Source organism: Panulirus ornatus, chromosome 50, assembly GCF_036320965.1.
Source record: "Panulirus ornatus isolate Po-2019 chromosome 50, ASM3632096v1, whole genome shotgun sequence".
Classification (NCBI taxonomy): domain Eukaryota; kingdom Metazoa; phylum Arthropoda; class Malacostraca; order Decapoda; family Palinuridae; genus Panulirus; species Panulirus ornatus.
In genome coordinates, this window is record NC_092273.1 from 22,054,645 (window position 1) to 22,066,810 (window position 12,166).

Here is a 12,166-nt window from a genome sequence, read left to right on the forward strand (position 1 = left end):
TGAGAAGTGAAGTAACAAATTAGACTGGCTATCAACTCTAATTACATCACCCTAAACTACTATATTACTTATCAGTCCCAAAAGACTTTATCTTAAATAGGAGTGTTTGTGTGTATCCAGTTGCTTTACTTGGATGTGATGGTTATGCTGTAACACTTGTGATGCAAAGAAATGATAATTTAATTTTCTATGCAGTTTGGTACATTTAGCAGAAAAAACATATATGTATATATATATATATATATATATATATATATATATATATATATATATATATATATATATATATATATATTTATTTATTTATTTGTTATTTATTTTGCTTTGTCGCTGTCTCCCGCGTTAGCGAGGTAGCGCAAGGAAACAAACGAAAGAATGTCCCAACCCGCCCACATACACATGTATATACATACATGTCCACACACGCACAATATACATACCTATACATCTCAATGTACACATATATATATACACACACAGACATATACATATATACACATGTACATAATTCATACTGTCTGCCTTTATTTGTTCCCATCGCGACCTCGCCACACATGGAATAACAACCCCCTCCCCCCTCATGTGTGCGAGGTAGCGCTAGGAAAAACACCAAAGGCCCCATTCGTTCACACTCAGTCTCTAGCTGTCATGTAATAATGCACCGAAACCACAGCTCCCTTTCCACATCCAGGCCCCACACACTTTGCATGGTTTACCCCAGACGCTTCACATGCCCTGGTTCAATCCATTGACAGCACGTCGACCCCGGTATACCACATTGTTCCAATTCACTCTGTTCCTTGCACGCCCTTCGCCCTCCTGCATGTTCAGGCCCCGATCACTCAAAATCTTTTTCACTCCATCTTTCCACCTCCAATTTGGTCTCCCACCTCTCCTCGTTCCCTCCACCTCTGACACATATATCCTCTTAGTCAATCTTTCCTCACTCATTCTCTCCATGTGACCAAACCATTTCAAAACACCCTCTTCTGCTCTCTCAACCACACTCTTTTTATTTCCACACATCTCTCTCACCCTTACATTACTTACTCGATCAAACCACCTCACACCGCATTTTGTCCTCAAACATCTCATTTCCAGAACATCCACCCTCCTGCGCACAACTCTATCCATAGCCCACGCCTCGCAACCATACAACATTGTTGGAACCACTATTCCTTCAAACATACCCATTTTTGCTTTCCGAGATAATGTTCTCGACTTCCAAAAATTCTTCAAGGCTCCCAGAATTTTCGCCCCCTCCCTCACCCTATGATTCACCTCCCCTTCAATGGTTCCATCCGCTGTCAGATCCACTCCCAGATATCTAAAACACTTTACTTCCTCCAGTTTTTCTCCATTCAAACTTACCTCCCAATTGACTTGACCCTCAACCCTACTGTACCTAATAACCTTGCTCTTATTCACATTTACTCTTAACTTTCTTCTTTCACACACTTTACCAAACGCAGTCACCAGCTTCTGTAGTTTCTTACATGACTCAGCCACCAGCGCTGTATCATCAGCCAACAACAACTGACTCACTTCCCAAGCTCTCTCATCCACAACAGACTGCATACTTTACCCTCTTTCCAAAACTCTTGCATTCACCTCCCTAACAACCCCATCCATAAACAAATTTAAACAACCATGGAGACATCACACACCCCTGCCTCAAACCTACATTCACTGAGAACCAATCACTTTCCTCTCTTCCTACACGTACACATGCCTTACATCCTCGATAAAAACTTTTCACTGCTTCTAACAACATCCCTCCCACACCATATATTCTTATTACCTTCCACAGAGCATCTCTATCAACTCTATCATATGCCTTCTCCAGATCCATAAATGCTACATACAAATCCATTTGTTTTTCTAAGTATTTCTCGCATACATTCTTCAAAGCAAACACCTGATCCACACATCCTCTACCACTTCTGAAACCACACTGCTCTTCCCCAATCTGATGCTCTGTACGTGCCTTCACCCTCTCAATCAATACCCTCCCATATAATTTACCAGGAATACTCAACAAACTTATACCTCTGTAATTTGATCACTCACTCTTATCCCCTTTGCCTTTGTACAATGGCACTATGCAAGCATTCCGCCAATCCTCAGGCACCTCACCATGAATCATACATACATTAAATAACCTTACCAACCAGTCAACAATACAGTCACCCCCTTTTTTAATAAATTCCCCTGCAATGCCATCCAAACCTGCTGCTTTGCCGGCTTTCATCTTCCGTAAAGCTTTTACTACCTCTTCTCTATTTACCAAATCATTTTCCCTAACCCTCTCACTTTGCACACCACCTCGACCAAGACACCCCACATCTGCCACTCTATCATCAAACACATTCAACAAACCTTCAAAATACTCACTCCATCTCCTTCTCACATCACCACTACTTATCACCTCCCCATTAGCCCCCTTCACTGAAGTTCCCATTTGCTCCCTTGTCTTACGCACTTTATTTACCTCCCTCCAAAACATCTTTTTATTCTCCCTAAAATTTAATGATACTCTCTCACCCCAACTCTCACTTGCCCTCTTTTTCACCTCTTGCACCTTTCTCTTGACCTCCTGCCTCTTTCTTTTATACATCTCCCACTCATTTGCATTTTTTCCCTGCAAAAATCGTTTAAATGCCTCTCTCTTCTCTTTCACTAATAATCTTACTTCTTCATCCCACCACTCACTACCTTTTCTAATCGACCCACCTCCCACGCTTCTCATGCCACAAGCATCTTTTGCGTAAGCCATCACTGCTTCCCTAAATACATCCCATTCCTCCCCCATTCCCCTTACCTCCTTTGTTCTCACCTTTTTCCTTTCTGTACTCAGTCTCTCCTGGTACTTCCTCACACAAGTCTCCTTCCCAAGCTCACTTACTCTCACCACTCTCTTCACCCCAACATTCTCTCTTCTTTTCTGAAAACCCCCACAAATCTTTGCTTCCACAAGATAATGATCAGACATCCCTCCAATTGCACATCTCAGCACATTAACATCCAAAACTCTCTCTTTCGTGCGTCTATCAATTAACACGTATTCCAATAACGCTCTCTGGCCATCTCTCCTACTTACATACATACTTACATACATACTTATGTATATTTCGCTTTTTAAACCAGGTATTCCCAATCACCAGTCCTTTTTCAGCACATAAATCTACAAGCTCGTCACCATTTCCATTTACACCACTGAACACTCCATGTATACCAATTATTCCCTCAACTGCCACATTACTCACCTCTGCATTCAAATCACCCATCACTATAACCCGGTCTTGTGCATCAAAACCACTAACACACTCATTCAGCTGCTCCCAAAACACTTGCCTCTCATGATCTTTCTTCTCATGCCCAGGTGCATATGCACCAATAATCACCCATCTCTCTCCATAAACTTTCAGTTTTACCCATATCAATCTAGAATTTACTTTCTTACACTCTATCACATACTCCCACAACTCCTGATTCAGGAGTAGTGCTACTCCTTCCCTTGCTCTTGTCCTCTCACTAACCCCTGACTTTACTCCCAAGACATTCCCAAACCACTCTTCCCCTTTACCCTTTAGCTTCGTTTCACTCAGAGCCAAAACATCCAGGTTCCTTTCCTCAAACATACTACCTCTCTCTCCTTTTTTCTCATCTTGGTTACATCCACACACATTTAGACACCTCAATCTGAGCCTTCGAGGAGGATGAGTACTCCTCGCGTGACTCCTTCTTCTGTTTCCCCTTTTAGAAAGTTAAAATACAAGGAGGGGAGGGTTTCTGGCATCCCGCTCCCGTCCCCTTTAGTGGCCTTCTACGACACGTGAGGAATGCGTGGGAAGTATTCTTAATCCCCTTTCCCCAGGGCGCAAATGGGGAGGTGATAACAAGTAGTGGTGATGTGAGAAGGAGATGGAGTGAGTGTTTTGAAGGTTTGTTGAATGTGTTTGATGATAGAGTGGCAGATATAGGGTGTTTTGGTCGAGGTGGTGTGCAAAGTGAGAGGGTTAGGGAAAATGATTTGGTAAACAGAGAAGAGGTAGTAAAAGCTTTGCGGAAGATGATAGCCGGCAAGGCAGCAGGTTTGGATGGTATTGCAGTGGAATTTATTAAAAAAGGGGGTGACTGTATTGTTGACTAGTTGGTAAGGTTATTTAATGAATGTATGACTCATGGTGAGATGCCTGAGGATTGGCGGAATGCGTGCATAGTGCCATTGTACAAAGCCAAAGGGGATAAGAGTGAGTGTTCAAATTACAGAGGTATAAGTTTGTTGAGTATTCCTGGTAAATTATATTGGAGGGTATTGATTGAGAGGGTGAAGGCATGTACAGAGCATCAGATTAGGGAAGAGCAGTGTGGTTTCAGAAGTGGTAGAGGATGTGTGGATCAGGTGTTTGCTTTGAAGAATGTATCTGGGAAATACTTAGAAAAGCAAATAGATTTGTATGTAGCCTTTATGGATCTGGAGAAGGCATATGATAGAGTTGATAGAGATGCTCTGTGGAAGGTATTAAGAATATATGGTGTGGGAGGGATGTTGTTAGAAGCAGTGAAAAGTTTTTATCGAGGATGTAAGGCATGTGTACGTGTAGGAAGAGAGGAAAGTGATTGGTTCTCAGTGAATGTAGGTTTACGGCAGGGGTGTGTTATGTCTCCATGGTTGTTTAATTTGTTTATGGATGGGGTTGTTAGGGAGGTGGATGCAAGAGTTTTGGAAAGAGGGGCAAGTATGTCTGTTGGGGATAAGAGAGCTTGGGAAGTGAGTCAGTTGTTGTTGGCTGATGATACAGCGCTGGTGGCTGATTCATGTGAGAAACTGCAGAAGCTGGTGACTGAGTTTGGTAAAGTGTGTGAAAGAAGAAAGTTAAGAGTAAATGTGAATAAGAGCAAGGTTATTAGGTACAGTAGGGTTGAGGGTAAAGTCAATTGGGAGGTAAGTTTGAATGGAGAAAAACTGGAGGAAGTAAAGTGTTTTAGATATCTGGGAGTGGATCTGGCAGCGGATGGAACCATGGAAGCCGAAGTGAATCATAGGGTGGGGGAGGGGGCGTAAATCCTGGGAGCCTTGAAGAATGTTTGGAAGTCGAGAACATTATCTCGGAAAGCAAAAATGGCTATGTTTGAAGGAATAGTGGTTCCAACAATGTTGTATGGTTGCGAGGCGTGGGCTATGGATAGAGTTGTGCGCATGAGGGTGGATGTGCTGGAAATGAAATGTTTAAGGACAATGTGTGGTGCGAGGTGGTTTGATCGAGTAAGTAATGTAAGGGTAAGAGAGATGTGTGGAAATAAAAAGAGCGTGGTTGAGAGAGCAGAAGAGGGTGTTTAAAAATGGTTTGGGCACATGGAGAGAATGAGTGAGGAAAGATTGACCAAGAGGATATATGTGTCAGAGGTGGAGGGAACGAGAAGTGGGAGACCAAATTGGAGGTGGAAAGATGGAGTGAAAAAGATTTTGAGTGATCGGGGCCTGAACATGCAGGAGGGTGAAAGGCGGGCAAGGAATAGAGTGAATTGGATCGATGTGGTATACCGGGGTTGACGTGCTGTCAGTGGATTGAATCAGAGAATGTGAAGCATCTGGGGTATACCATGGAAAGTTGTGAGGGGCCTGGATGTGTAAAGGGAGCTGTGGTTTTCGGGCATTATTGCATGACAGCTAGAGACTGAGTGCGAACGAATGAAGCCTTTGTTGTCCTTTCCTAGCGCTACCTCGCACACATGAGGGGGGAGGGGGATGTTATTCCATGTGTGGCGAGGTGGCGATAGGAATGAATAAAGGCAGGCAGTGTGAATTGTATGCATGTGTATATATATGTCTGTGTGTGTATGTATATGTGTGCATTTAGATGTATAGGTATGTATATTTGCCTGTGTGGACGTGTATGTATATACATGTGTATGTGGGTGGGTTGGGCCATTTCTTTCGTCTGTTTCCTTGCGCTACCTCGCAGACGCGGGAGACAGTGACAAAGCAAAATAAATATAAAATATAGTATATATATATATATATATATATATATATATATATATATATATATATATATATATATATATATATACATACATGTCCATACACGCACAATATACATACCTATACATCTCAATGTACACATATATATACACACACAGACATATACATATATACACATGTACATAATTCATACTGTCTGCCTTTATTTGTTCCCATCGCCACCCCGCCACACATGGAATAACAACCCCCTCCCCCCTCATGTGTGCGAGGTAGCGCTAGGAAAAACGCCAAAGGCCCCATTCGTTCACACTCAGTCTCTAGCTGTCATGTAATAATGCACCGAAACCACAGCTCCCTTTCCACATCCAGGCCCCACACACTTTGCATGGTTTACCCCAGACGCTTCACATGCCCTGGTTCAATCCATTGACAGCACGTCGACCCCGGTATACCACCTCGTTCCAATTCACTCTATTCCTTGCACACCTTTCACCCTCCTGCATGTTCAGGCCCCGATCACTCAAAATCTTTTTCACTCCATCTTTCCACCTCCAATTTGGTCTCCCACTTCTCCTCGTTCCCTCCACCTCTGACACATATATCCTCTTGGTCAATCTTTCCTCACTCATTCTCTCCATGTGACCAAACTATTTCAAAACACCCTCTTCTGCTCTCTCAACCACACTCTTTTTATTTCCACACATCTCTCTCACCCTTACATTACTTAATCAATCAAACCACCTCACACTACATTTTGTCCTCAAACATCTCATTTCCAGCACATCCACCCTCCTGCGCACAACTCTATCCATAGCCCATGCCTCGCAACCATACAACTTTGTTGGAACCACTATTCCTTCAAACATACCCATTTTTGCTTTCCGAGATAATGTTCTCAACTTCCAAACATTCTTCAAGGCTCCCAGAATTTTCGCCCCCTCCCCCACCCTATGATTCACTTCCGTTTCCATGGTTCCATCCACTGCCAGATCCACTCCCAGATATCTAAAACACTTCACTTCCTCCAGCTTTTCTCCATTCAAACTTACCTCCCAATTGACTTGACCCTCAACCCTACTGTACTTAATAACCTTGCTCTTATTCACATTTACTCTTAACTTTCTTCTTTCACACACTTTACCAAAGTCAGTCACCAGCTTCTGCAGTTTCTCACATGAATCAGCCACCAGCGCTGTATCATCAGCGAACAACAACTGACTCACTTCCCAAGCTCTCTCATCCACAACAGACTGCATACTTGCCCCTCTTTCCAAAACTCTTGCATTCACCTCCCTAACAACCCCATCCATAAACAAATTAAACAACCATGGAGACATCACACACCCCTGCCACAAACCTACATTCACTGAGAACCAATCACTTTCCTCTCTTCCTACACGTACACATGCCTTACATCCTCGATAAAAACTTTTCACTGCTTCTAACAACTTCCCTCCCACACCATATATTCTTAAAACCTTCCACAGAGCATCTCTATCAACTCTATCATATGCCTCCTCCAGATCCATAAATGCTACATACAAATCCATTTGCTTTTCTAAGTATTTCTCACATACATTCTTCAAATATATATATATATATATATATATATATATATATATATATATATATATATATATATATATATATAACGCTACCTCGCAAACGCGGGAGACAGCGACAAAGTATAAAAAAAAAAAAAAAAAAAAAATATATATATATATATATATATATATATATATATATATATATATATATATATATATATATATATTCTTTCTTCTTTCATACTATTCGCCATTTCCCGCATTAGCGAGGTAGCGTTAAGAACAGAGGACTGGGCCTCTGAGGGAATATCCTCATCTGGCCCCCTTCTCTGTTCCTTCTTTGGGAAAAAAAAAAAAAACAAGAGGGGAGGATTTCCAGCCCCCCGCTCCCTATATATATATATATATATATATATATGTATATATATATATATATATTTTTTTTTTTTTTCATGTTATTTGCCATCTCCGGCGTTAATGAGATAGCGTTAAGAACAGAGGACTGAGCCATCGAGGAATTATCGAGGATACAAAATGGGACAAATTTTTAAATATTTGGGTGTCATTATGAAGAAGCAACTAGATTTCTAAAGGAATATTGAGAAGACAGTGCTATCAAGTTAACTAATGAGTGGTATGATTATGAGATACAACCTATCAATGAGAATGCTTAATGTATATGGAAGCAAAATTGAATACTGCTGTGTTGTGTGGTCACTAATGAAACAGATAGACAATAACATGTTAGAGAGGATTCAGAAGCACTTCACAAGCAAAAGTGAGGGGATAGAACACATGGGCTACCATAAGGGCCTGAAGTCAGCAATTATGTAGCATAGAAAAAAGGAAAAAAATATGATAAGCTATTCATGGCATGGAAATGAAGGTATAAAAAAAAATTTTAACCTGAAAGGCCCCCAACAAGGAAGATACAGATTTGTCAAGTCATGCACACAAAAATGCATGAAATCCCAATTAGGAAGCTAGAGATTATTCAGTGTACTGCCTGGAAAAATTAGAAATATGCGTAAAACAAATACAGCAGCAATAAGACAACTTGACATATTGTTAAATTGAAACACAGATGAACCAAGAATTAATGATTTTATAATGCAGGTGGCATCTTAGAATTGTCTTATACATAAATCGCTTGTGCAGGTGAACCACAGGCTGACAAGAGGGAGATACACAATAGATTTTACTTATACAAAAAATGACGTAGCACTGTTTTCAGATTTTTTTTTTTTTTTTTTTTTGCTTTGTCGCTGTCTCCCGTGTTTGCGAGGTAGCGCAAGGAAACAGACGAAAGAAATGGCCCAACCCACCCCCATACACATGTATATACATACGTCCACACACGCAAATATACATACCTACACAGCTTTCCATGGTTTACCCCAGACGCTTCACATGCCCTGATTCAATCCACTGACAGCACATCAACCCCGGTATACCACATTGCTCCAATTCACTCTATTCCTTGCCCTCCTTTCAGATATGAAGGTAAATAATTCAAGTCTATGAGACTATAGTATTGCAGAAATTCCAACAGTAAATAAAATGGAAAAGAATGATTGTTAACATGATACAGCAATAGTAGTAAACGACAGTGAGTTGAGTTTTTCAAATTTTCATCACGGCAAATTAAACAAGAAAAACTTCATTGAGAAGATTGATATCATGAAATTGAATAAGGTCTTCAGAAGCAATGACCTGATGACAAACAGATATTCTGTGAGAGACAGGGACAGATCTTTGAACTCACACCAAAGAAAAAGAAAACAAGCATAAATGGAATATGCTTCAGGACAAAATACTGGATGAATAGAAGAAAGGCATGGAAAAAGAGGAAGAGGACAGTGATAACAGAAACAAGAACAAGAGAACTAGATGAGAAAATAAAGAATGAGGATCTGAGAATATTAGAATCCCATAGAAGTGAACAAAACACGAATGAAGAGAAGGTTACGCACAATACAGAAAGGAATCCAAAGTTACTATTTACATATACAAACAAAACAAAAAACAAGACAAAAATTAGACCATTTAAAGGAGGAGTTAGGTACAAAAATGACTTCAAGAAAACAAACAAGATGTTGATTGAGCAAATAAAATCAGTTTCATCTCAAAATGTAAGAAGAAATTTGGATATGAACTGTCTAGCCAATTAGGTGAAAATGCACTTTTAGATATGGAAATATTGAAAGATGATACAATTAAAGATATTGATCAAGTCAGAGAAGATTCAGCCCCACAGCCAGATGGAAACCCAGCCATGATCCATAACAAAACAAAAGAAACAAATTGGAAAACCAGTGATATTATCAAGGCAAAGTGTAGATGGGAGCAAATATGCAGATATTCCCAAATTGGAATATGTATCACCGTTACATAAAGGAGGATCTTAGCTGATACCTGAGCATTACAGGCCATTTAACCTCCCATCATTGTAGTAAAAGTCTTTGAAAGAGTAGTAAACCTTCTGTTAAGAAATAGCTGCATAAACACAAGCCAACAGAAATTTGTTCCTGGAAAAAGTACTCAGATATCATTATTAGCTCATCACAATGACATAAAAGTTTCATCCAGTGAGAAGGAATGGACAGTGTTTTTCTTGACAATGAAGATCATTTGACCAGGTAAACAACAGAAAATCTTAAGAAAAAGCAGCTAAATAAAGCATTAGCATGAGGTATAAAGGTGATTAAAGAAAGCTCAAAATGACAGCAAATAGAACTAGGTCTTAAGAAGGAAAATGTCCCGTTTGGGGTACTACAAGAAATGGCATTAGCGACAGTAATATTCATAATAATGTTATCAGCATCAGTGAGGTACAGGAGAACATAGTAAGGAGCTTTTGTTATGACATCAGAGAAAGCAAAGTGATTGGGTCTGAGACTGATGAGGTAGGATGCAAAAAAACTAAGACACTTTACTAATGGGCAGAAATGAAGCTGATGAAATTTAGTGAAGATGAGCAAATAAGGAAAAAGTAAACATGTCAGTAATAACATTCAAATGCCCAGCAGGGAAAATGATAGAAAGTGAAAACAATATAAAAAATTTGGCTGTCATTATGAGAAACAGGGTTTCATAGAGCTTAATGAAAAGATATTGCTATTAAGTGCTGTGTGGTATGATTCTGAAAGCTCTCGCCACAAGAGATACAAACCAGCTGATGAAAGTGTTTAATGTATACATGAAAAGCAAAATTGAATACTGCTGTGTTATATGGTCACCAACAAAACAGACAGAATTAGATATAGAAGGATTTCAGAAGCATTTAAAAGCAAAATCATGGTGATAGAAAATATGGACTACCACAGACTGGAAGGATTGCAGCTTTATAGAATAGAAAGAAGAAAAGATATATCGTAATCTATGCATGGCAACATATTGAGGGTATAAAAGAAAATATGTTAAACCTGAAACCCTCACAAGAGGGAAGATACAATTGTAAAGTCTCTAAGAATATTAAGTAACATGCTGAAAATAAGTCACACAACATATGACAGACCAGCCAGGAAGCTAGAATGATTATTCAGTATTTCCAGGGAAATGACAAACATACATAGATGAACTACTAAAACATTTAAAAGAGTGCTTGACATCTGGTTATAATCAGTCCCAGATGAACCAAGAATGATTATGTTGTAGAGGTGGCTACTGAAAATGATAGTCTTATTCATCAAGCAAGACGTAGTGAGCACTTTACGCTATTCCTGCCGTTGTGTCTAAATCATGGCATAGGTACTGTTCTTGTAAGTAAGGAGATTCTCTCTCTCTCTCCATATGCTTCTGCTCACTCATTATTCCCTTACAGCTTTCCTACTGAGGATATCAACTGTATGTCCCTCCATCCTGCTCATACTGATGCCACTTTTGTCAATGTGTGGCTTCTGCGATTGGAACACTACCTCAGTAACTTTATATGACCAGGAGATGATTCAGGTTTAGTGCTGACTTGGATGATTATTGTCTCAACCTTCCAGTGCAGTGGTCAGTGGTGACACACTTATTATCCCCATGTAGTTTGCGTACTTGAAAGGTTTGGGACAAAGTTTTTAGTGTTATTACCCCCTCACCACTCTCTGTCACTTTGCCTACTAGGGAGATAAAAGAGTGTCATATGTATGTACCTCAATATTAATATTAAACACACTCTTTATATTCTCCTACAGCTTGTTTGCCAGGAAGATTTGGGGTAAATTGTCAGTTAAAGTGTGATTATGAGACCCTAGGGTTCAATCTTACTGAGGATGGCAAATGTAGTGGCATCACCATATGTCTACCAGAGCCCTATGGCTGCTCCTGTGCCCCGGGTTACACCTATAACAAAGGAGCTGGCAACCCCTACTGTACACAAGGTGAGTTGACTTACCCCGTAGATTAAGTGATTTCACTAACACTGTTGGGACACCAGTGAGCTAAAGAATACTTTATACTTTCTGCACACCCAGTGAATCATTTGACATTATGTGCACAGTTTGTGAGCTGAATGACATTAGAAACTTGTGATAAGCTGACTGATTCTCTGTATACACATTAGCAGAATGACACCATGAGCACTGCAGGTGAACTAATAGCATCACACACAAACATTTGCTATGTATGAGAACATTGAATGAGT

The 12,166-nt window shown here is 40.0% G+C and overlaps 1 protein-coding gene across 1 annotated transcript in view; it reads left to right on the top strand.

Moving 5' to 3' along the window:
• The window catches only part of LOC139764653 (receptor-type tyrosine-protein phosphatase mu-like), a 298,336-nt gene that overhangs the window by 53,299 nt on the left and 232,871 nt on the right, over positions 1 to 12,166 (top strand). The window contains exon 11 of the mRNA XM_071691513.1: positions 11,718 to 11,903. Within this exon, the coding sequence (XP_071547614.1) occupies positions 11,718 to 11,903 (186 nt within the window). The remainder of the gene's footprint in view (positions 1 to 11,717; positions 11,904 to 12,166) is intronic.